General features: G+C 39.0%; 1 protein-coding gene across 4 annotated transcripts in view; it reads left to right on the forward strand.

Moving 5' to 3' along the window:
* Positions 1-23,660, forward strand: part of Slc25a13 (solute carrier family 25 member 13) — a 180,326-nt gene that overhangs the window by 55,012 nt on the left and 101,654 nt on the right. For 3 of the 4 annotated variants that reach the window (XM_046422568.2, XM_046422566.2, XM_046422567.1), the window contains exon 4: positions 11,752-11,867. The exons of the other annotated variant lie outside the window; for it this stretch is intronic. In XM_046422568.2, coding sequence (XP_046278524.1) covers positions 11,752-11,867 — 116 coding nt within the window. The remainder of the gene's footprint in view (positions 1-11,751; positions 11,868-23,660) is intronic. 4 annotated transcript variants of the gene reach the window in all.

Raw genomic sequence — 23,660 nt, forward strand, 5'->3', positions numbered from 1 at the left:
AAAAATTTTAGATAATGCACAGAGTATCCCAGATTTTCTTTGTACCTTGATTTTAAACACCTTATTCCTTAAATTCATTTTGTTAATGAATTCAAGTGTGTGCCCCTCCTCTCAATTACAAAAGAAGGTAAAACAGTCTTTGGTTCGAGATGCAATGGATGGAAGTATTTTAGTGTTGAGTAAAATTTGAAAGCTTAATTTTTCTTTGTTTATATTGACTATCTTGACCATATTGATGAGAAATGTTATCCCTGGAAGTTGGTCTGAGTTCTCATATATTACCAGAAATTTTTGCAAATTCAGTTTGGAATCAACACATGGGTACTTTTTCTTTTTTCATGTTCTAAAATACAGAAAATCATCATCTATTTTAAGCTTATTATAAATGATGGAGCACTTGTTTACATGGGTAAAATGACTCTATCTAAGTAGTATATTGAAGTTCATGTTAATGTTTGCTATTTAATGACACCTAATGATATTCAATGAAGGGTTATGCTAAACTGGAGAGAAAATGTGTTACCCAGGCAACTGCTTCTGGCAAACTAGAGATTCAGGCATATGGCTCTATAGTACACATTATTTCAGCATCTTTAAGCATAAAGAACCACACATGTAATTGACTGTGAAAAATTACTGCTCAGTTACTGTATTGTATGGTCATAATAGAAGTAAATGAATACGTCATTGTTGTTGGAACAAGTCTGTTGGGAATCACTTGTAGACTCTACTATTTAAGAAGCAAAAATACAATAAGAAGAAAATAGCTGGTTTAATTAACATGTAAAAATTGGGTTAATTTGAATTCAGCTGGCACAGCAGATATTAATGTTGGCTGGTTTTTGGCCATATTCTGGCTGAATCCTGTGGACTTTTTTTTCTTCTTGCCTACACCATGAATAATTTTATATTGTTAAATGATAAGGGCTGTTTTCGTCTTTTAATTTTTGCTTTGCTGGGGTGGGGGTGGGTATGTTATAATCACATCAAGAGAGGTTTTTGTGTACTTTATCTAAAACCTAAGAATTATAATTGAATGAAAGAAAATGCTAAAATGTGCCTAAATAATTGATCATGTTTCTCAAAGAGGAATCAGTATAATTTGATTTTTTGTCTATTTAAAATTTTTAAAATTTATTCCTTATAATGTTTTCTTTTATATATATGTTTTTTAGCAGAGTGACTAACTGGAATTCATCTTTGGAAGACACAAAAATGTAGCCTACTTGCTCTTGTTGCTTTTTTTGTGTGTGTGCACTTAGATACCTTTTATTGTTTTAGACATCATTTTAATCATTACTTGCCTTTGAGATTCAGAAAAAAATCTATTGAGAAAGATATCATGTTTCAGTAAAAAAATCATTTAAAGCTCAGTCAGTTTTGTTGTTTTAAAATGCTATTTGAATAAAGAACCAACAGGTAATAAGGGCATCTTCAGCAGGTAGTCTGCATGAAGAAACTGTTCCTCAGGCCCTGCTTTAGGTCCCCAATCAAACTGTAGACTGTAATCTGATAAGCAAAGGGTCTGGCAGTGCTGGTACTGCATGTAGACCTATCTCTGTGTCCTTGGTGCATTTAAACTGGTTGTCCAGTGTGAATCGGGGCAAAGCGGCCTGCTACTTCCTGCCATGTTAGGCCAGAGTTCAGTGGTCACTTAAAAAAATGCTGACAGATTTGTTTGCCAGCTGCCTTTTCAGTGACTGATTTTTTGTGATTTATCTCCCCATTATTCCTCTTTATTTGCCATTTGAATAAAGTTGAAGCCTCTTATCTAGCCTTAATTAGAAAAACAAGGAAAGATATAGGAAAGCTACAGTTTTTTTGTTTTTTGTTTTTTGTTTTTTAATCTTCTGTGTTTAACTCAATTTTCCAACATGATTTCCCTTTTCACCCCATGATCTGTCTTGAGCCCCTATTATATTTAACCCCTCTTTAAGGATAATTTTCGATTTAAAATGAGTTGTTTATGTATGGTGGGTTTTTTCTTTTTAAACTTAGTACACTTTTCCCTAAAAAAAAGTCTTTGGATCTTTAAATACCTGTGATGTAATATACAGAGAAAATATTTGTGATACATTTACAGTTCTGCCCTTGGTTGTTATACAAAATAGGAACAATGTAATATGATAAGATAGCATTTCTGATTTTAAAAAATGATATTTGTAGTATTTAAGAAACAAAGGATACTTATGTAAAGACTTGTAGAGATAGAGCATTTGATGTGTTTCTATTTTTAAAAAGCTTCTAGTGTTTTTTTTCTCTTGGTACAATATCATTCTTGTGGGAATCAGCCACAATTACAACTATTTTATGGCTGTGAAGTTGAAAAGGACATGGAGACAGATTCTCCTGCTATCAGTGGGCAAGGCAATAGTGATTTAACAGGAAAGGGAAGAATGATGGAGTATAAAAAGATCTGTAGATGAAAGACATTTTTTTTAGTGTTAATTAAATTAACTACTAGCAAAGAACTGGAAAGGGATGATTTATGCCCATTAAATGTGCTTGATTCCTCTGATAAGGAAGAGATGTTGGGGTGCAGGGGGCATAGGAATGCCCTGTATGAATCCCCCAGGTTGGCACTGTCAATCTTGGGCCACAAGTGCCATTTGGAGTGAACAGCAAGGCTGGGGGCAGACAGGTAGGGCTGGAACCATAGACAGATCACTTACTGAGTTAAGCTCACAATTACTAGAGCCTATATATTTATCTTCTTTTGCCAATATGGAGATAGATATATATGCAGAGGTGGTATTTATAGGCCAAATTCATGATAACAATATAGTAAAGTTGCTAATAAAATGTTTAATAGGATTTTAAAGCCAGGCAGGGTAGCCTGCTTGTTTGAACAATATTCAGCCTGCCAGGTTTCATTGGAGCCAATGAATTTAAATAGGCCCTTGGCAAATACTGCAGTGAGATTTGAACCAGAGCACATAGCAGAGCTCAGAGAACCACGCTGGCCTCCAAACAGATGCAGTCCAGGAACCGCCAAGCCCATGCTGGAGCCAGGGTGGGCATGGGTTGACTCCCTGTAACCGAAAATGGAAGAGAGCAGGATTTCAGAGTGAAAGGCATTTGAGAGAGCATCCTCCATGGAATAGGAGACAAAGTCACTCTGGCAGTTAGGCACAGGTAAGACTAGAACTTGTGCTTCTTTCTACCCTGTTCCTGAAGGTCTAGGCTAGGAAACCAATAATTCATTGTCTTTTTACAGCTCATTATAAACAATTAGGATAAATTTGCATAATTAGGGCTGGGAGGCCTCGTTTGTATGCTCACTGACCATCAACTGGCATTTTAAATAAAAATCTTTATTTATGAGCTTCTTTTTCGTCTGCCTAACTGGTAGTTTTCATATCCTCAGTGAGCTCAGGGCCTCAGTCTTTTCCTGTGGCTGTATCCCCTGTAGCCACAGCCCTCCAGGCATCCTCTTCAGGGATCTGACTGGTTGCCTGGCTTTTAAAAACTTCTTGCTGTGACTTGTAGGATGGGCCCCACCAGACCCTGCGTTATTAAGCTTTAACAGTTATCTAGAAAATGGATCCTGGTTTTACCATTTCTGCTTTCACCCTGATCTAGCTTTGCCTTCATGACCTCACTGTCCTGAGGGTTCTTTTGCGTTACTTCCCTACACAAACCTGACAGTGCTGTTTACATATATACCAAAAATAAAATTCTTGCACGCCTTATCACCTTCTCTGACCTTCTTTCTTTCCTTCACCTCTTGGCCATCTCCTATGCCGGAAAACTTGCCCTGGCTGGTCTGTGTTGGATCCTTGCACAAAGTTTTCTTCCCCCAAAGACCCTGTCTCCCACTCTTCTCAGTGCTTCTGCTTTTTCATCTTTCAGATCTTAATGCCTCCTCCCAAGAGGCTTTCCTGAACCCTCTGAGGCAAAGCAGCTCCATCTCCCATCCCCACAGTTCTCCCCTTGTTGATTCTCAGCCTGACAGCATAGTAGAGTCACTTGGGAAGTTCAGACCCCTTAAGTAGAATCTGTGGAGCTAAAAAGCATTGCTCTAATGCATTCCTCTACTTTATCCTCTGCGCACAGTTATCTGATTCTGGAATTATCTTTATATATGTTTGTGCTCTTTGCCTGCTCACCTCCTCATGCCCATCACTAGAATATGATTCCTTGAGTTCACAGATTCTGTCCGTAGTTCTCCTTTTTACCATATCTTACTGCCTAGGGCATTGCCTGGCATAGAGTAGGCACAAGCTCCTTATTTGCTTGGCTACCTGAAGAATGCATGTATGCAAAGCTTTGGGAGGAAAAGATAAGAACTGGGAAAGCCAGGTAGCTATTTAAAGATATTAAAATTATGGAGACCAGAGCTCTTTTGATAAACTGGTGGTCACAGGAGAGTCCAGTGCTGGATTTTTTTCTTAATATCCGCAGATACTTGAATCTGGGTGGTCTTGGAACCCTGTTTGTGGAGTTAGAATTTACTTTTATCTCTGCCAGTAATCCTGCACAATTGCTTGGCTTCTGTTGTAACACACGGAAGAGGGTAGTAAGAAGTTATTTTTGCAAAGCACTCCTGTGGTTAGGAACCTTAAGTAGAAGTGGTAATTGGATTTTGATATGGTGCATTGTCTACACCCAAACTTCCTGAAGTATGAACAGATCAGATCCTTATGTGCACTCAGTTAAACTTTCATAGCCACAGAGTTGGCCTGGAGATAGGAGCCAGACTGAGATGAAAGGGACCACATGGGGTCTCAGCCCCTACTGAGTAGGAATGAGCACCAGCAGGGAGGAAGAGAACTGGAGGTTATCCACCTTGGATAACAGGAGTTCCCGTTATGCTTTCAGAGAATTTGTTTCTTTTTCAATTTTTTATTCTCCAACCGTATCTCTTACCTCCTTCTGCTACCATCCAAGTTTAGGGCCTTGCTATTTTCTTTTGCATGAGTTTTTCTTTATTTTTCTTATTATAAAAATAACAGTATTTGTACTATTGGGAAAAAAATCAGAAAAGATGATCAGGCAAAAAAAAAAAACATAACAAACCACAGAACCTTAAATTTTTAATAATTTATCCACCTGGAGATATTTACTGTTAACACTTTGGTGTACAAGCTTCAGAATTTGTGTGTAAAATAACATTTGTTTTCCATTTTTTTTTGGGGGGGGGGAAATTATTCATTATTAATTCAGCTTTTTAAAAATTTTTTATTGTTGGCTGTTCAAAACATTACATAGTTCTTGATATATCATATTTCACACTTTGATTCAAGTGGGTTATGAGCTCCCATTTTTACCCCATATACAGATTGCAGAATCACATCAGTTACACATCCATTGATTTACATATTGCCATACTAGTGTCTGTTGTGTTCTGCTGCCTTTCCTATCCTCTACTATCCCCCCTCCCCTCCCCTCCCCTCCCCTCTTCTCTCTCTGCCCCCTCTACTGACATTCATTTGTCCCCCTTGTATTATTTTTCCCTTTCCCCTCACTTCCTCTTGTATGTACTTTTGTATAACTCTGAGGGTCTCCTTCCATTTCCATGCAATTTTCCTTCTCTCTCCCTTTCCCTCCCACCTCTCATCCCTGTTTAATGTTAATCTTCTTCTCATGCTCTTCGACCCTACTCTGTTCTTAGTTACTCTCCTTATATCAAAGAAGACATTTGGCATTTGTTTTTTAGGGATTGGCTAGCTTCACTTAGCATAATCTGCTCTAATGCCATCCATTTCCCTGTAAATTCTATGATTTTGTCATTTTTTAATGCAGAGTAATACTCCATTGTGTATAAATGCCACATTTTTTTTATCCATTCATCCATTGAAGGGCATCTAGGTTGGTTCCACAGTCTTGCTATTGTGAATTGTGCTGCTATGAACATCGATGTAGCAGTGTCCCTGTAGCATGCTGAAAATGGAATCATTTTCTACATACCATGTATAACTGATTTTTTTTTTTTTTGTGATGCTGGAGATTGAATCCAGGGCTTTGTGCATTCGAGGCAAGCACTCTATTAGCTATATCCCCAGCCCCTGAATTTTTATTTAATACCATGGATTTGCTTATAACAATTTTTAGTGTTTGGGGAATATCATATATGAATGTTTCTTTAATCAGTCACATTATATATTGAGGTTATTCTTACTATTGTCTGCAGTGCTGCATCTCTGTAGATAAAAGTTGGCATACATTCTTTCATTCTTTTTAGGATAAATTCCTAGAAGTAGGATTGTGACATCACAAAACAAGGAATCTTATTTTAAAGACTCTTGCTGTGTTGTCAAATTGTACTCAGGAGCCATGACGCCATACACCCCCAGCCACCTCGTATAGGGAGCTCTTCTTTGTAACTCAGGCCTTCCTGGCTCTTCCCCGGATCCTTCTAGCATGTCTCCCCAACTCATCGTTTCTCCTTCCAATTCATTTTAGTTATCCTGTCAGATTAAGCATTCTGAAGCACAAATTGATTATGTAGTTAAACATATTTCAAAATTTCAGACCTTTTCCTATCATCATGGGTGCTCGTGATCAGTGTGAGTACCATATTACCATGGGACTTGCCCTCACCGAGGGTGCTTTGTCTTTAGTCCTCCCTTTTTGGTTCTTGGCTTAATTTTTGCCTCTCTGGCCCACCAGTTCTGGGAAACACTTCTTAGCATGGGTCTCTGACTGGTGCACAGAGAAGACACTGAAGCCAAACTGCAGTTGGTGTACCTCCTTCCGCACCTCCCATGTTTACTGGGTCATGTCCCTGCTGAAGGACGGATGTGATATGTTCACTTGGTCACATTTTCCCTCCGTGCCAAGACTGATCTCATATTCACTTAATCACATCTTCCCTTGGATGTCATATGTTCCTAATTTCAGTAAGACTTTCCTCATCTCCTCCTTGCTCTCAATACAACAACAGTCTTTCTCTCTGAATTCATTAATTTATTTCCAGTTCTCTGATGTTACTTACTACTTTTTCCATAGTAGCAAAGAGAATACAGTTTGTTTGTGTTCTTTGTTATATTTTAAATATCTTCAGGCTAAAAGCTATCCCTTGCCAAGTTGAGAACAGGCTAGCGGGGCCTAAAGTTACAAAATGATAAAGAAGCACTATCCTCATTTGGGTATATAACCTTCTAGTATCTTTCTGTGTATGTGATAGGTGTATGATCTTTACATTGTCATAAACCTAGTGTATAAATGCAATCCACTTTGAATCCCTTTCCTCTTTGATTCAGTATTTTATAGTAGTATGTGGTATTTAGGCTATTTAAAGGAGTTATGAAGTAGCTGCTATTGTAAATGGCATCCAAAAGGAGAACAATAGCTCCAGTGCTTTGGAAAGTAGAAAAGACTTTCTTGAAAACTATTTCTGGTAGCATTAGAACTGTGATACAGTAGTTGTAAACCTGCTCTCCCCCATCTCAGAGTAGTACAGGCCTATGAAATGTGACTTTTATATTTGCTTCCGTGTTTGCTGACCCATGTCCTTTTGTTAGTTGCTGCAGGTTAGTGTTGGTGTCAAATATTCTTCCTTACATAGTAGTCATGGAATTGATCAGAATTATGTGATCATCTTTTTTTTTTTTTCAAAATACTTATCTATCGATCAATATATCTATTTATTTATTTTTAGTTGTAGTTGGACACAATATTGTTATTTTATTTATTTATTTTTATGTGGTACTGAGGATCGAACCCAGGCCTCCCTTGTGCTATTCAAGCACTCTACCACTGAGCCACAATCCCAGCCCCTTATGTGATTGTCTTTAAAGGGCATCTGACATTGTCAAAGTAGTTGCTGGAGTGGGTGTTGGAAAAGGAACTAAGTGAGCTCCCCAGCTAGGTCTGAACTTGATTAAGCTTGATTCTTTGTTGCAACTTATGCTAATACCATTAAATCTGTAAAGCAAGACTGAAGTACTGTTTATATGAAAATATAGATGTTTTAAGATATCATATTGTAAATGAATATAGTACTATATAATTATTCTCATAGCTTTCTAGTCAGATTACCTTGAAAATCCAAAATGATTTTGATGAATAGTAATACATTATGATTTCATGGTTCTATATACCTCCTACATAGATGTGTAATACTTGTATCTAATAGGATTACCAAATTACATACCTTTTTAGTATCAGTAGCATGCCTAAAATGCCACAGTATTCACTGACCAGTTACGGTTATAAAAACCACATTGAGATTTCCAGAAGAAGATTTCTTCACACACATATATATGGTTTTTAGGTTTTTCATACCATTTTGAGAGAGGTAAGATGTTCTTTTTATTGTATTTTAAGCTTTTATTCAGGCCATGAAGTGGAAAACATCTTCTCTCTAGATCACACATAGTATAGTTGTTTTTTTAAATTAACCTTATGCCTCTGCAGGGGTAATTTAGCAAATATGGTTGCTTTCTGCCTCCGTATGCTGCCCACAGGTCACCTGGAAAGCAGTGCAGTGTGACCATGTGGCTGCTGATGCCTGCTGGTGCCTGCTCCGTGGGGTGGTGGGCCAAGGAGTGGTGACAATAGGACACAGATCCTCAGTGACCCTGCAGTTGCCCAGGGCGTGGTGGGCTTGCTGGGCAGTTCCTCAAGGCCATCCTTCATGAGGGATGTTTTGGCGGGAAGGTAAAATAACTTTAGATAAAGTGCTTGGGGATAGTTTCATTCACAGCTTCAAGGAGTCATTTTTTAAAAACTCCCAGATCTGTGTTTCCAGCCTTGGCCTCTGTATTAGTTTCCTCAGGTGTTGTAACAAAGTACCATTAACTGGGTAGCTTAGAAAATGCACTGTAGGGGGCTGAGGTTGTGGCTCAGCGGTAGAGTGCTCGCCTAACACGTGAGAGGCCTTAGATTTGATCTTCAGCACCACATAAAAATAAATAAAATAAAGGTATTACAACTGAAAAATAAATATTTAAAAAATAGCACTGTATTATCTCACGTTCTGGAAGAAAGGGTCGGTGGGGTTGTTCTTCTGAGGGAGTGTTCTGTTCCTCTCGCCTAGCTTTAGGGGGCGTGCTGGCAGTCTTTGGGGGTTCTTTGACTTATAGAAGTCTCACCCTGACCTCTGTCTTAACCCTCATATCATGTCCCCTATATGCATGTCCATGTCCAAATCTCCCCCCTTGTATAAGGACTCTAGTCACACTAGATCAGGTGACTACTCTACTCAAGTAGGTCTTTGTCTTAACTAATGACATTGTAACAATTTCTATTTCCAAATTAGACCATGTTCTGAGATACTAGTGGTCAGGCTTTTGCAGGGGGTGGGGGACACAAAAATTTAGCTCAACCAGCAACTCACCTGAGTTACACTTGGGGACATCTCAAATTCACACAGTCAGAACTGGTTCCACGCTCCCGAGTCTCTCCTCCAGTGTTTTCCTTTTTGTTCTTTTCCATTGGTGGTGTGTCATCATCCCACTCAGCTGTGCAATGAAGAAGTCTTGGGAGCATCTTGGTCTCTGTCCTTGCCCTCAGCCTCGGTAGTGTTGTCGTTTTGGCCTCACCTGTAGCTCTCTAGCCTCTCCTATCCTCCATTTAATCGCTAGGGCTCCCACTCTGGCTCAGACCCTCTACCCTAGTAGAGCCTCCCCCAACTCATCTCTCTCCTTTTAGGTTCATCTTCCACCCCAGTTCTTTTTCTAAAACAAAGGTTTGACCCTGTCATTTGTCAATCTGAAAACCTGGAATGAATTCCCCCTGCCTGTAAAATCATGGCGATTCTGTAACCTGATCTCTGAGGTCCCTCAGGTGGCAGACATTCTACCTCAGGCCACTCTTATCCACATGACCTGTTGGACGCAGGGTCAGTAGCTCCTACGTCCTTCTAAACATAGCATTAGCTTCCATTTTGACCTCTGTTCATTCTCTGCTGCTCCCTCAGTGTGGAATGCACTGTGTCCGCATCTCTCTCTCCTCTGTCTTCTCACACCACTGTAAATCCACCCAGGTCGAACAGAAACCAAGAGACCCATTTCTTAAGCTAGAATGCCTGAAACCAGTTATTTCCCCTTAACAAAGTCATTTTTTTTTCCAACTTCAAAAGTAAAAGTAGGAGCTTGAAGCAGATGGTCCCTAAGATCTGTTGACCTTCAGAATTTATACTTTCAATGCCATACCTTCATGGAGATTTCCCCAACTCCTCTAAGCAGAGTGAATTCTTCCTTCTTTGTGTCCCTTAGTACTTTATTTCTCCTTTTACTTTTCACACTGTTTGCCCACTCTGGTGGTTATATATGCTCATGATTATCTCCCCTCCCACCTCACAGGGAGGAAGCCCCTTGAGTTCAGCCAAGAAGGTTTGACTCATATGCTTTTCTTCCCATCCCCACCACCCCTGGTCTCACTTGCACGCAGATTCTCAGTGACAGAAACTGTGGTAGAGAGTGAACGTTCCTGGGCAAGTGTTATCCTGAAACCCTTGTTCCTGAATGACCCGTGCCTGCAGAAGGATGTGTTTTGGATGTGAATGATTTGGAAATGCCATATTGGACACACTGTGCATTTTCCCTTTTATTTTATGGCATTATTGTAGTCAGGTGACATTCGGGCAAAAAGGTAGGTTAACTTTGCCACACTTTGAATAGAGAGATCTTCTTTCTATAAGAGGTTTGAAATTATTGTGTCGTATGAGACATAGGAAAATATTCATATTTTCTCCTTCCATACCCTCCAGAAACCTAGACTATCTCAACATATTATTGAAATACTTGGAACTTTAAATGCAATATACTGATGAAAAGAAAAATTCTTAGGAAATCCTTCATGGGCTGTTTAATCTTTGGAAATTCAGCATCCCTGGCTGGTCACACCATTCCCAAAGCCTGGATTTGATCATATTATAACTTTCCTTAGAAGTTTTCAGGCAGTCCTTTTCCCTAGAGAAGAATGACTGGGTCCTTTTCTTGCCTTCAAAGTCATCCCTGTCTTCTCTTTCCAATCTCATTGGCAGTCTTCTTTCTTGTGCACTCCGTTGTTCAGACAAATTAGTTGTCACTATTGCCCTCGTGCACTCTGTGACTTTCGTGTTCTGGCTTTCTGCCTGAGGAGCCTTCCCATAGAGCCCATCACTGCATGTCTGGATTTTACTCAGTCCTTAAGACCTGACTTCACTTCCATTCCTGCCACAAAGGCACCCTTGATTTTCTTCCTGAATTCCGCTGTCATGTTGGTCCTTGCCTTCCCATTTGTCTTTCTTGTATGCTACTATTTCTAACTAGTGTTGCCTCTCTTGCTTGACTGGAAGTTCCTTTGGGTCACATTTGGTGTCTGATTTATCTGCATTTCTCCCTATAATGTCCCGGGTACAATTCACATGTGGTCAGTAGATGTCAGTAATGAATGCGCATCTGTGAGTCATTTTTACACGGTGTGTAAGGGTATTAATGAATAACAAAGCTGCTCTGTCTTGGCTGTAATGCAGTCATTTCTTAACCTAAAGTCTCTAAGCTTTAATTATAGAATCTAATAATGTGCCTGAGGGAAGATTGAGGTAAATCAACATAAATGGTGTTGGATAAAACTGTCTCATTTGAAATTATAATGCATTGAGTGTTTCACTGTATGCTCAAGCCTGCCATATTTTTTAGGTTCCATATATTGTTATTTCAGTCCATACAATTGTTTATTGTATGTAAAAGGAAGTGCTAAGTGTTAGTAAATGTGTTTAGTTTTGAATTTTACTTTTTCGACTATTTTTCTCTCAGTGTGTATTTGTGTATGCTTTTATTTTCCGTAAGCTACTGACTTTGTGCTTGTTTTATGTTGCAGGTTAATATCCTTTCAAGAATTTGTAGCATTTGAATCTGTCCTGTGTGCCCCAGATGCTTTGTTTATGGTCGCCTTTCAGCTGTTCGACAAAGCTGGCAAAGGAGAAGTTACTTTTGGTAAGGAGTGTGAGTGTGTGCATAGCTGCACAAGGGTGGGCTAGTGAGCATTTCTCTCTCTCTCTCTCTCTCTCTCTTTTTTTAACGAATATTTCTTTTAACAAAGATGACTTGGTGTTTGGGGCTCCATTTCAAATGTCTTCCTCTTTGAAGCCTTAGTAGTTTTGATCTCTGCTTATCATCTTCACCATGATGCAGCATGACTTCATAGTGGTAGAATGTGGGAGTCTGTAGAAGCTGGGACTTCTGTTCTTTCCCTTCCCCATCAATAGCACTTTTCTCTTGAGAGAATATAGAGGTTAGTAAACTGCCCATGACCAGAAGTTATCCAGGCACCTAGACTTCTGATCCTTCTTGTTCTCATGGAGTGGTTTGCTGTCAGAGGCATAGCATATGATGTGGCTCCACAATGGTGCAGGAAGGACTCTGTTCTTAAGAGCAGCCTGGCTCATCGCTGCAGAGGCAGTACCTGCATGCTGCTACCTTTTATATAAAAGACAGACATATCTTCATGGGGATGAGCTGCAAAACTGCAGGAAACCCTGAAGTCTTTTAAGTACTTGAAAGAAAGGGGAGCAGTGGGGCAATGGTAAGTTCTTTAAAAGAAGCCGTCTAATGAAGGTCAACATAACAGGAAGCACCCTGTTTCCCTTGGACTTTGTGGTGCCCAGAATACTAGCCTGTGCGGTGAACCTATGGTACCATTGCCCATGAAGAACTTGGGTGCCCTTTGGGTGTATTGATTGTGTTTTCAGGGGAAATGGCTAATGTGCTCATTTTAATGTCTTTATTCTTAGTTCCCAATTCGTTCAGACTTCTTGAACTTGTCTTCTCTGATATATTATGGGAAATAGACAGATGCTGGACAGAGATGATGTAACAGAGCCACGTAGGTTATAAAATCAGAGAGACTCAGCCCTTCCCTGCCACTTTTGCCTCTGAGCCAAGTGAATTATCCTCTCAAGTTCCTTATCAGAAATGAAGATTATAACTACATAAAGCATAGGTAGGATAGTATGATAGGTTTATTGTACCAGCCTTCTCCTCTACCCGCCTGCATTCATGCTCATGTAGCATGACAAGATTATGCAAGATGGGATCAGCTAGGGCCAAGGCAAAAATGATGTGCTTGTTTCTAGAGGCTCAGATGTTTTCTACTAACACTTCAGAAGGATCATTTAATATTTAAAGATCCATAAGTGCTGGGGATGTAGCTCAGTGGTAGAGCACTTGCTTAGCATGCATGAGGTCCTGGGGTTAATTCCCAACACTCCAGAGGAAAAAAAAATGTCCCATTAAATCCTTCAGATGATCAATGAGCAGCTAGCTTGTGGTGTCATGGAAGCCAGTGTGATGAAAATGATACCATATGAACTTGGGTTGAACTACAAAAGCCTGGGAGGAGGGGGAGAAAGCTGGGTTGGGGATGGCAAGGCTGGGAAATGGGCTTCAGTTATCTTCCTTGATGTGGATGAGTCTTGCCTTCATGGGTCTGACCTGGCAAGGGAAGTTGGTGACACCAACTTCCTGGCAAAGGAAGTTGGTGGCTGTAGAGGAAGAAAACAGACCTTTATCAGTACAGAAGGATATGTGAGTTAATGAGAGTTAAGAAGAAAAAATAAAAAAAATAAATAAAACGGACACGTGGAGAAGCAGGGTGTAGGAGACAGAGTCCTCTGTAAATTTAGAACTGCACTAGTGTGAGAAATCCCTGGCTGTTTCTTACTAGTTCTTTATTGATAGACAAAGTGTTTCTGCTGTATGAGCCTTATTTTCCCCATCTATGAAATTGGGGTACTATCTATCTACTGTGTTTTAAAAGATCTACCACATATATAGTCACTGTCTGTAAAGTAAAGGCCTTTATAAAAATAACAGCACAGAATGAAATCACCCAAGAGAAGAAGAGATTTCCTTTTTTACTTTCCCTCCATTTAAAAAATCTTGTTCTTAGGAAAAGTGTTTCAACATGCAGTTTAATCTCTAGTCTATCCAGGAGATTGTTTGCTTACCATCTGGCTGTGTATATTCAACGCTGCCCCATTTCTCAAGGCAGAAGGGTTGGAAGCCCCAATTTCCAGAAACTAATATGCTGGTTATGTTGTCCGTTTCGTATGACTGTTAAAGAAGAACATACAGCCCCTCCAGCAGCACCCTTTGTTCATGAGTAGTATATTGGTAGAGTTTGCATATCTCGTCAAACAAGAACGTGTTTTGTATGCCCTGTTTACATTTATGATCATTCTATGAGGTCCTCACCCTGTGTCATAAAATGTAGTCTAGACTTTCTAAACCTAATTAGATTAAATTAAAAGAAAAATGCATAGTACTATGAAACCCAAATGACCATCAAATTGCAAATTAATAGCTGACTTCTAACATTTTTCATAAGGTAAGGTGAAGTCATCAAATGCAGGCCATGTGGGTGACCGCCTTTTGGCCAACTGAACAAAATTATATTGGAGGAGAGGTTTAGCAACCTAAGGAGGGCTTTTTTTTTGTTTTGATAGTAGGTACCTTTAGAAAAAAAACTAGCAGTGCCTTTAAAAAACTTAAGGTAGAGTAAAAGATGTGAAAAAACAAGCAAAAATCCACAAAAAAGATGAATTGGACCAAGTTAGAGGACTTAACCTTGTCAATCATGGGTTCATAAACCCAAAGTACTCAGAGAGTGAAAATCCAGATATGAAGCTGGCCGCCTGCCCACTTGAGGCTATTTTGAGATAAGCAGTGGCAGTTTCACTTGTTGACATCCTTTCCTCTGTGTTAAAGCTTTATCTGAGAACAACCCTTGAGCATGTCTGAAGACCGTCCACCTCAGTGTGCATTTTTGGGAAGAGTGGTCATGGAGCGTTGAGAGGAAGGAGGCTCTTTCCTTTTATTTCCCACACTGGCTTGGTAGACAGGTGATCATGAGTTTAGCATTGTTTTTACATTATGATTGTTACCTGGCCTTCCCCTGGACTTCAGAGAAGGCTGGAGACTGTGGCCTGAGGTCCCCTCTGTCCCTCAGCTTTGCATTTCCTACAGTGAGAACAGATAATGTTCTTTATCTGTTTACATATTTGGTTGCCATGGAAGAGTGTTTGAAGCTGGCTTCTGCAGCTAAGCTCAGTGCACACCAGTGTTTGTCAATAAGCAGCAGTGTTCCTGCGCACATGAGCACTGAGTCTGACATGCACTCAACAAAATTCAGATGGAGTGATGGGCAGATAATCAAGTGTCACATTTCAGTGAAACCCTGCCCCGTTTCTTTGAGTCCTTGTTTATGTTTACTGTATTTTCATGTCTGGATCACTCCCTGTGTTTGCTACAATGAAAAGATCTTGATTAGGCCAATTTTGTTCCTTTGATATCCAGTTCGTTACATTCTCCTGTTTCCTTTGAGAGAAAACTTACCTCCAATATTCTTGCTATCATGTTTTCTTATTTTGATACCTGATGTTTATAAGTAGCATTTTGAGATATGAACTGGTAGATGATAGGATATTGGTATAATGGTAAATTTTAGTTAATAATTTAGGAGTCTCTATGTGTGTGGAAAAAATTTGTTTTAAATTTTAAATTTGTTCCAAATTTTGTTTACATTTTGTCTGTTTTATATTATAGTTTTTGAACTTACCTTTAATTTTTAAAAGTATACTTTATTGGTATAAGTGTACATCAGTACATGGAAAAGAATGCACAGATCATAAGTGGACATTTTATGAATTCTATGCAGAATAAATACTCATTCGCCACCATCCAGATCAGAAGAGAATGGTACCAGGAGTGTAGAAGTTTGTTCTCCCCGTCACAGGGTAACTACTGATATCAATTGATCTTGCGTGTTTTAAAATGTAATATCAGTAGAGTGGTAAAAAAAAATGTACTCTTTTGTTCAACATCTTATTCATGAAATTCTTTCATGTTTTGGTATGTATTTTTTACTTTATTCTTTTTCTTTATCATATGGTATCCCATTATGTGGATCTATCCTCATTTATTCACTCTACTGTTTTGGGTAGTATCAGTAACGTCCTTTGAACACTCTTTCACATATTTTGGGGTTCGTGTGTAGGTATTTTTAGGGATAGAATTCCTGAGTCATAGGAAATGTCTGTTTACTTTAGTTGATGTTGCAAAACTGTTTTCTAGGGAAATTATACCAGTTATTACTTAATTACTACAGCTTTTTTTTTTTTCTTTAAGATTAATTATCTTGGCAACTTTTGGTCCTTTTCATTATCACACCAATTTTAGAATAAGGTGTTAATTTCCCAAAATAGCATACTGGAATTTTGAGTATTATTGCATCAAATATGAATCATAACTGCATGTATATCTCTATGAATAAATAAGTTCTAATTCCCATAAAGGTTTTTAAAGTATTTAAATAAAAGTTCATTTAGTACTAAATAGTCATCCAGTTGTTTCATCACTATTTGAAAATTTTGGTGAAGAGTATAACTTTTGAAAAGAAAAGGTAGCATATCTATGTCATTCATCATCTAAAGATGCCAGTGGACCTGCACCATTCTGCAGGTAGGACTTCTGCCAGTAGGAATTAGGGCTAAGAATCTCAGAAGGAAAAACGTAGGAACATGAGCATGAATCTCTGAGATGAAGAGTAAGCATTGCTTTTTTTTTAGAGTTCATGAATATTTAAGTAGGTTTATATTATGCCAATATATATTTGAATATTCTAAATAGAAACTTGAAGATTCTGAGTTGTAATGACACTGATATTGTCAAATTTTCCCATGACAGTGGGAGAGAGGAATATGTAGAGGGATTAAATCATTACTTTAGTCTTTTTCACTGCTATGACCAAAAGATCTGACAAGAACAACACAGAGGAGGAAAAGTTTATTAGGGGTTCATGGTTTCAGAAGTCTCAGTCCTTAGGTGGCCTCCTCTATTCCTTAGGGCCGGTCATCATGATGGAAGAGTGTGGCAGACAAAGGCAACTCAGGATATGGTACCAGGAAGCAGAGAGGGGCGGGGGGTGGGGGGGGGAGAAGGGGTGGAGGGAGAAAGAGAGGGAAGGAGGCAGAGAACTGAGATACTACTCCCTTCATTGTGGGTAAAACATAAACCCCAAGTGCATGCCCCCAGTAAGGCACCTCCTCCAGCCACACCCTGCCTGCCTACAGTTACCACCCAGTTAATCCCCACCGTGGAATTAATGTACTGGTTAGGTTAAGACACCTAATCACTTTACCTCTAAGCTCATTGTTTCACATATGAGCTTTTGGGGGACATAACTGAACCATAACAATCTTGGTGGTAGGTAAGGAGGAAGGAGAAAAGGATTTTTGATGGTTTTGTAGTCATTTGACCAAAGGAAAGAAATAGTGAGTGGCATACCATTATATTAATTGTAAATCTATGTAGTTTGTGACAAGATATTATAAAACCCCCAGATAAAAAAAGTTTAAGGCCTTATCTCATTAAACATATTTTTTGAGCCAGGTGTGGTGACGCATGCCTGTTATCCCAGTGCCGCAGGGGTCTGAGGCAGGGGGATCATGAATCCAAAGCCAGTTTCAGGAACTTAGTGAGGCCCTGAGCAACTTAGTGAGATTCTGTCTCAAAATCAAAAGTATTAATAGGGTTGGGAATGTGGCTCAGTGGTTAAGAACCCCTGGGTTCAATCCCTGGTACCCCCACCCCCCCCCAAAAAAAAAAATTCCATATTTTTTTTGAGTGTCAGCATGATTCTTTCTCTGTTTTAAAAATGTTACTTTTTATCCAAGGACAGCAATTGAAATTTTTTATGTAGAGGGTCAAGTAGTAATGTTTTAGAATTTTGGGCTATAGAGTCCCTATTACAACTACTCAACTCTGTTGTTCCAAGGGAGACTAGCCACCCATAATATGTAAATGATGAGTGTGGCTCTATTCTAATACAACTTTATTTACAAGACCAGTTGGTGGGCTAAAGAAAAATAAATTGGCCAGTCTTTGTGCCAGGGACATATACATGTTGATGATATTAAGACTAGGGACTAAGACACTTAGTAGAATGCATATTTTGTGATATTTGGGTATTTTCTATAGTCACAAAACAAAGTTCTTTGTTTTAAAGAAACAGACATATGCTATGTGATCTTACTGACACATAGAAACCAAAAAATAGTCAAACTCATAAAAACAGTAGAAAGTTGGTTATCAGAAAGAGATGGGGGAAATGGGGAGATGTTGGTCAAAAAGTACAAATTTTCAAGATTAATAAGTTCTGGAGATCTAATGTAGCGCATGGTCACTTCAGTTAATAATAATATATTATGTATTTGAAATTTGCTGAAACAGTAGATCTTAAGTATTCTCACTACAAATTTTAAAAATTGTGAGTTGGTGGGTATATTAATTAGCTTGAGATAAGTTTTGCAGTGTATGCATGTATCAAAACACATGTACACATTTTTTGTCAATTATACCTCAATAAAACTGGAAAAAGATTAGGGAAATGTAAGGAAAAAATGAAACAGGTTCTTCTCTTTGTATGTAATATGGTCTAGAAATCTTATTTATTACTTTAAATGCTTCTTAGAAATGCAGAAAACTTTGGTTCATAAAAAACCCATCTGTCAGGTTTGTAGCAGATGAAACTTTAACAAAGAGACTAAAGTTATTTGAATATTTATTGCTATTAAATCTCATTTGTTTTCCCTTTTAAATAATTGTAGATAAAATTTTCTAGTTGCAAGTAGTCAACTTGGGTTCTTCCATAGTTTGGGTGACTTTTCTTGACATCACATGGACAAAGGAGATGAGTGTGCAGCCAACCAGGTGGAAGCTGGAGACACATCCTGCATGCTCTGGGGACTGCTTTTTTGTTTTCACAGTGATCAGGGGTAGCTTTCAAATACCTGCATGTAAGGTGCTATCACCCTGCCCAGGTCTGCTGTTTGTAAGAGGAGGTGGGTTGAACTACTCCAAGAGCCTGTTTTTCCAATGGTGTGGCCTGAGCCAAGCTGAAAGAGTCTTGGCTGGAATTGGAAATGAAGAAATTTCATCTTTCTTTATTGTTGAACCAGTGAAGACATGCTTTCCTGATTAAGCATGCTGCCAGAAACCCTTTTGCCAGTGATAATAACTGGCCTTTCATTAGTTAGGAGTGATTGCTATCATTTATTGAGTACCTACGGTATGTGAGGCAGTGCAATAAGCATTTTACAGTCTCTCACTTAATCCTCATAACAATGCTAGGAGTTGGTATTCTCTCCAGGGGAGGAAAATGGGAATCCCGAAAGTGGTGGAGAATTCCACTTCTGGAGTGAAAACAGGGACTCAAACAGGTATTTGTGAACTCAGGTTCTTAACAGCAATCAAGATAGTAGCCAGAGGGTGGAAGCAGTCCAGGTATCCAGTGACGAAAATGTGTATGTACACATAATGGAATGTTATTTGGCCTTAAAAAAGGAAGGAAATTCTGACACATGCTACAACATAAATGAACCTGGAAGACTGTATACTAAGTAAAACAAGTTAGTCACAAAAAAGTATTTATTTATGATTGCATTTATATGCGATTAGTCAAATTCACAGAGTCATAAAGTAGAATGGTGGTTAGTAGACTTTGGGGAGAAGGGAAAGGTGAGTTGTGTTTAATGGGTACAGAGTTTCTGTTTTGCAAGATGAAAACATTTTTTGAAAGGAATGGTCATGATGGTTGCACAACAGGGTAAATGTACTTAATGCCACATTATCTGACTAAAAGTTAAAGTGGTAAATTTTATGGACATTTTACCATAATGTTTAAAACAGTTTTTTTAAAAAAAACATAATGAAAGTCCGAGTTCCTACAGTTAATCACAGTCACTGGAGGAAATAAATTTGAATCCAACTCGGCCTGACTCTAAGGTGTGGTCCCTAGCTACCTGAGTTCTGCGACTTCCCTCAGGGTGCAGGTGTCAGGTTGTGCAAATTAGGACTTCATGTCGGCCTTGCTGGGCTTGTGCTGCAGCGCTTCTGGCCTTTCTTAGTTCCTCTAGTGGAGTCTCACTGTTGCAGCCTGTGGAGTACCTGTGTGTTTCAGAGTAGGAATTCAGGATGCCCCAGGATATGGAGCCAGAGTGTGACAGCAGGGTCAGGGGAATGGGTGGTGTCATGGAAGGAGAACTAGGTTAGGACCCAAGATCTGTATAGATCAATGAGCATATGTCTGCACCATTGGATTCTCCCTCTCCCCATCTGTCAAATGAGGTTTTAGTTCTGTCAGAACCTTTACTAAACACCCATTTTGTATCAGGTCCTGTGCTACATGTTGCCTGTGTTCCAAAGGTAAGGAAGACTCAGACCCATCTTTGAAGGAGGTGAACAGCCTTGTGGGATACAAAGGAAGTTCATGAAATATGCCAAGACTCCTACAGAAAGAGGTGCTAATGTTCAGACTGGGCCTGGGGGTGGGGGCGAACAGAAGGTCTGAAATATAGGAAACAATGTGAGCAGAGGGTTAGAGTGCAGGAGGAATGGGTCATGGGCCTCACAAAAAGTTCATCTGAGGGGAGCTTTGGGGAGAGGGCAAGGAAAACTGTAAAGGTAGATTGAGGGTCCTGTTGATGATGACTTGAAAATCTTGATTATTTAATCCTTTCATTTATTCAATAAATGCTTTCATTAATCCACATATATTAATTCAGCAGAGACTTATTGAGTCACTATTATTTGCCAAGACTATTCTAGTCACTTAGAATACATGAATAAAACAAAAATTTTCTCTCTCATGTAGCATACATTCTAGCAGGGAGAGTAACAAACATTATAAATACAAAAATTATAGAGTTGTAGTGGTTAGAGATGAGAGATTTGGAAAAAAATAAAGACAGCCTGTTAAGTAGGACTAGGACTACTGGAATATATGCAGGGGGTAGAATTGTCTCCTTAATAGGGTTATTCAGGGTAGATTTCATTGTGAAAATGACTTTTGAGCACATGTTAAAGAAATGAAGTAAAAGACAGGTGTTGGCAAGGAGGTGGATAAATTGGAGCCTTCCTCGTACAGTGTTCTTGGGAATACAAAGTGGGGAAGGCACCACAGAAAGCAGTATGGAAGTTCCTATAGAAAATGAAAATAAAAATAGAACGGCCATAAGATAGAGCAAACACTTCGGGTATTTATTCAAAATAACTGAATAAGGATCAGTGAGGATCTCGAAGAGATACTAGCCCTCTCCCATTCATTGGCCTAAATTCACAATAGCTAAAATGTGGAAATGATCTGAATATTTACCAACAGGTGAACAGGTAAAAAAAATGTGGGATATATAGCGAAATAATGTATGGTCATGAAATGAAATCCTGCCATATCATATACCTTACGGATGGACCATGAGGACATTATGCTAAGTGAGATGAGCCAGTCTCAGAAGGACAGGCAGGATTCTACTTAAATGAGTTATCTAAAATAAAATAGATAAATTCATAGAGTCAAAGAGTGGTAGCTTCCAGGGTTTGAGTGAAAAGGGAAATGATAAGTTATCAACAAGCGTACAGTTTTAGCTAAGTAAGATGAAATAAGTTCTGGAGATCTGCTGTATAACTTTTTACATATAATTAACAATACTGTACACTTAAAAAATCTACTAGGAGGGTAGATATCATGTAAAGTGTCTTTACCATAGTTAAAAACAAAACAAAAAAAAGGTGAGGGAATTGGGGTGGGTTGATGAAGATGTTCCCAGGAAGAAGAAATAACTACAACCCAGGTTCTAGGGATGGAGTGTGCTTGGCATATTTGAGAAACAGCAAGGAGAACCCAAGTGAATGGAGTGAGGCAGGAGGAGGCCAGTAGGAGAGGAGCTCAGGTAGGGCCTTGTAGGCCAAGGTTAGGACTTGGACTTGGAGCTCTGGAGGTGATGGTGACGTGGAAAGTAGTGTCACAGCCAGGGCAGCGGAAATGGAGACCTGGACTGAATTCTTTTTTTTTTTTTAATTGGTTGTTCAAAACATTACAAAGCTCTTGACATATCATATTTCATACATTAGATTCAAGTGGGTTATGAACTCCCAATTTTACCCCAAATACAGATTGCAGAATCACATCGGTTACACATCCACATTTTTACATAATGCCCTATTAGTAACTGTTGTATTCTGCTACCTTTACTATCCTCTACTATCCCCCCTCCCCTCCCCTCCCATCTTCTCTCTCTACCCCATCTACTGTAATTCATTTCTCTCCTTGTTTATTTTCCCATTCCCCTCTTCTATGTAATTTTGTATAACAGTGAGGGTCTCCCTCCATTACCATGCAATTTCCCTTTTCTCTCCCTTTCCCTCCCACCTCATGTATCTGTTTAATGTTAATCTTTTCTTCCTGCTCTTCCTCCCTGCTCTGTTCTTAGTTGCTCTCATTATATCAAAGAAGACATTTGGTATTTGTTTTTTAGGGATTGGCTAGCTTCACTAAGCATAATCTGCTCTAGTGCCATCCATTTCCCTGCAAATTCCATGATTTTGTCATTTTTTAGAGCTGCGTAATACTCCATGGTATATAAATGCCACATTTTTTTTATCCATTCATCTATTGAAGGGCATCTGGGTTGGTTCCACAATCTAGCAATTGTGAATTGTGCTGCTATGAACATTGATGTAGCAGTATCCCTGTAGTACGCTCTTTTAAGGTCTTCATGGAATAGTCCGAGAAGGGCAATAGCTGGGTCAAATGGTGGTTCCATTCCCAGCTTTCCCAGGAATCTCCATACTGCTTTCCAAATTGGCCGCACCAGTTTGCAGTCCCACCAGCAATGTACAAGAGTACCCTTTTCCCCACATCCTCTCCAGCACTTGTTGTTGTTTGACTTCATAATGGCTGCCAATCTTACTGGAGTGAGATGGTATCTTAGGGTGGTTTTGATTTGCATTTCTCTGACTGCTAGAGATGGTGAGCATTTTTTTCATGTACTTGTTGATTGATTGTATGTCCTCCTCTGAGAAGTGTCTGTTCAGGTCCTTGGCCCATTTGTTGATTGGGTTATTTGTTATCTTATTGTCTAATTTTTTGAGTTCTTTGTATACTCTGGATATTAGGGCTCTATCTGAAGTGTGAGGAGTAAAAATTTGTTCCCAGGATGTAGGCTCCCTATTTACCTCTCTTATTGTTTCTCTTGCTGAGAGAAAACTTTTCAGTTTAAGTAAGTCCCATATGTTGATTCTTGTTATTAACTTTTGTGCTATGGGTGTCCTATTAAGGAATTTGGAGCCCGACCCCACAATATGTAGATCGGAGCCAACTTTTTCTTCTATCAGACGCAGAGTCTCTGATTTGATATCTAGCTCCTTGATCCACTTTGAGTTAACTTTTGTGCATGGCGAGAGGAGGGGATTCAGTTTCATTTTGTTGCATATGGATTTCCAGTTTTCCCAACACCATTTGTTGAAGATGCTATCCTCCCTCCATTGCATGCTTTTAGCTCCTTTATCAAATATAAGATAGTTGTAGCTTTGTGGATTAGTCTCTGTGTCCTCTATTCTGTACCATTGGTCCACCCGCCTGTTTTGGTACCAGTACCATGCTGTTTTTGTTACTATTGCTCTGTAATATAGTTTTAAATCTGGTATCGCTATACCGCCTGATTCAGACTTCCTGCTTAGAATTGCTTTTGCTATTCTGGGTCTTTTATTTTTCCATATAAATTTCATGATTGCTTTATCTATTTCTACAAGAAATGCCGTTGGGATTTTGATTGGCATTGCATTAAACCTATAGAGAACTTTTGGTAATATCGCCATTTTGATGATGTTAGTTCTGCCTATCCATGAACAGGGTATATTTTTCCATCTTCTAAGATCTTCTTCTACTTCTCT

Source organism: Marmota monax, unplaced genomic scaffold, assembly GCF_021218885.2.
Source record: "Marmota monax isolate L192 unplaced genomic scaffold, Marmota_monax_Labrador192_F-V1.1 WCK01_AAM20220418_F8-fsc00144, whole genome shotgun sequence".
In the NCBI taxonomy this organism is placed as follows: Eukaryota; Metazoa; Chordata; class Mammalia; order Rodentia; family Sciuridae; genus Marmota; species Marmota monax.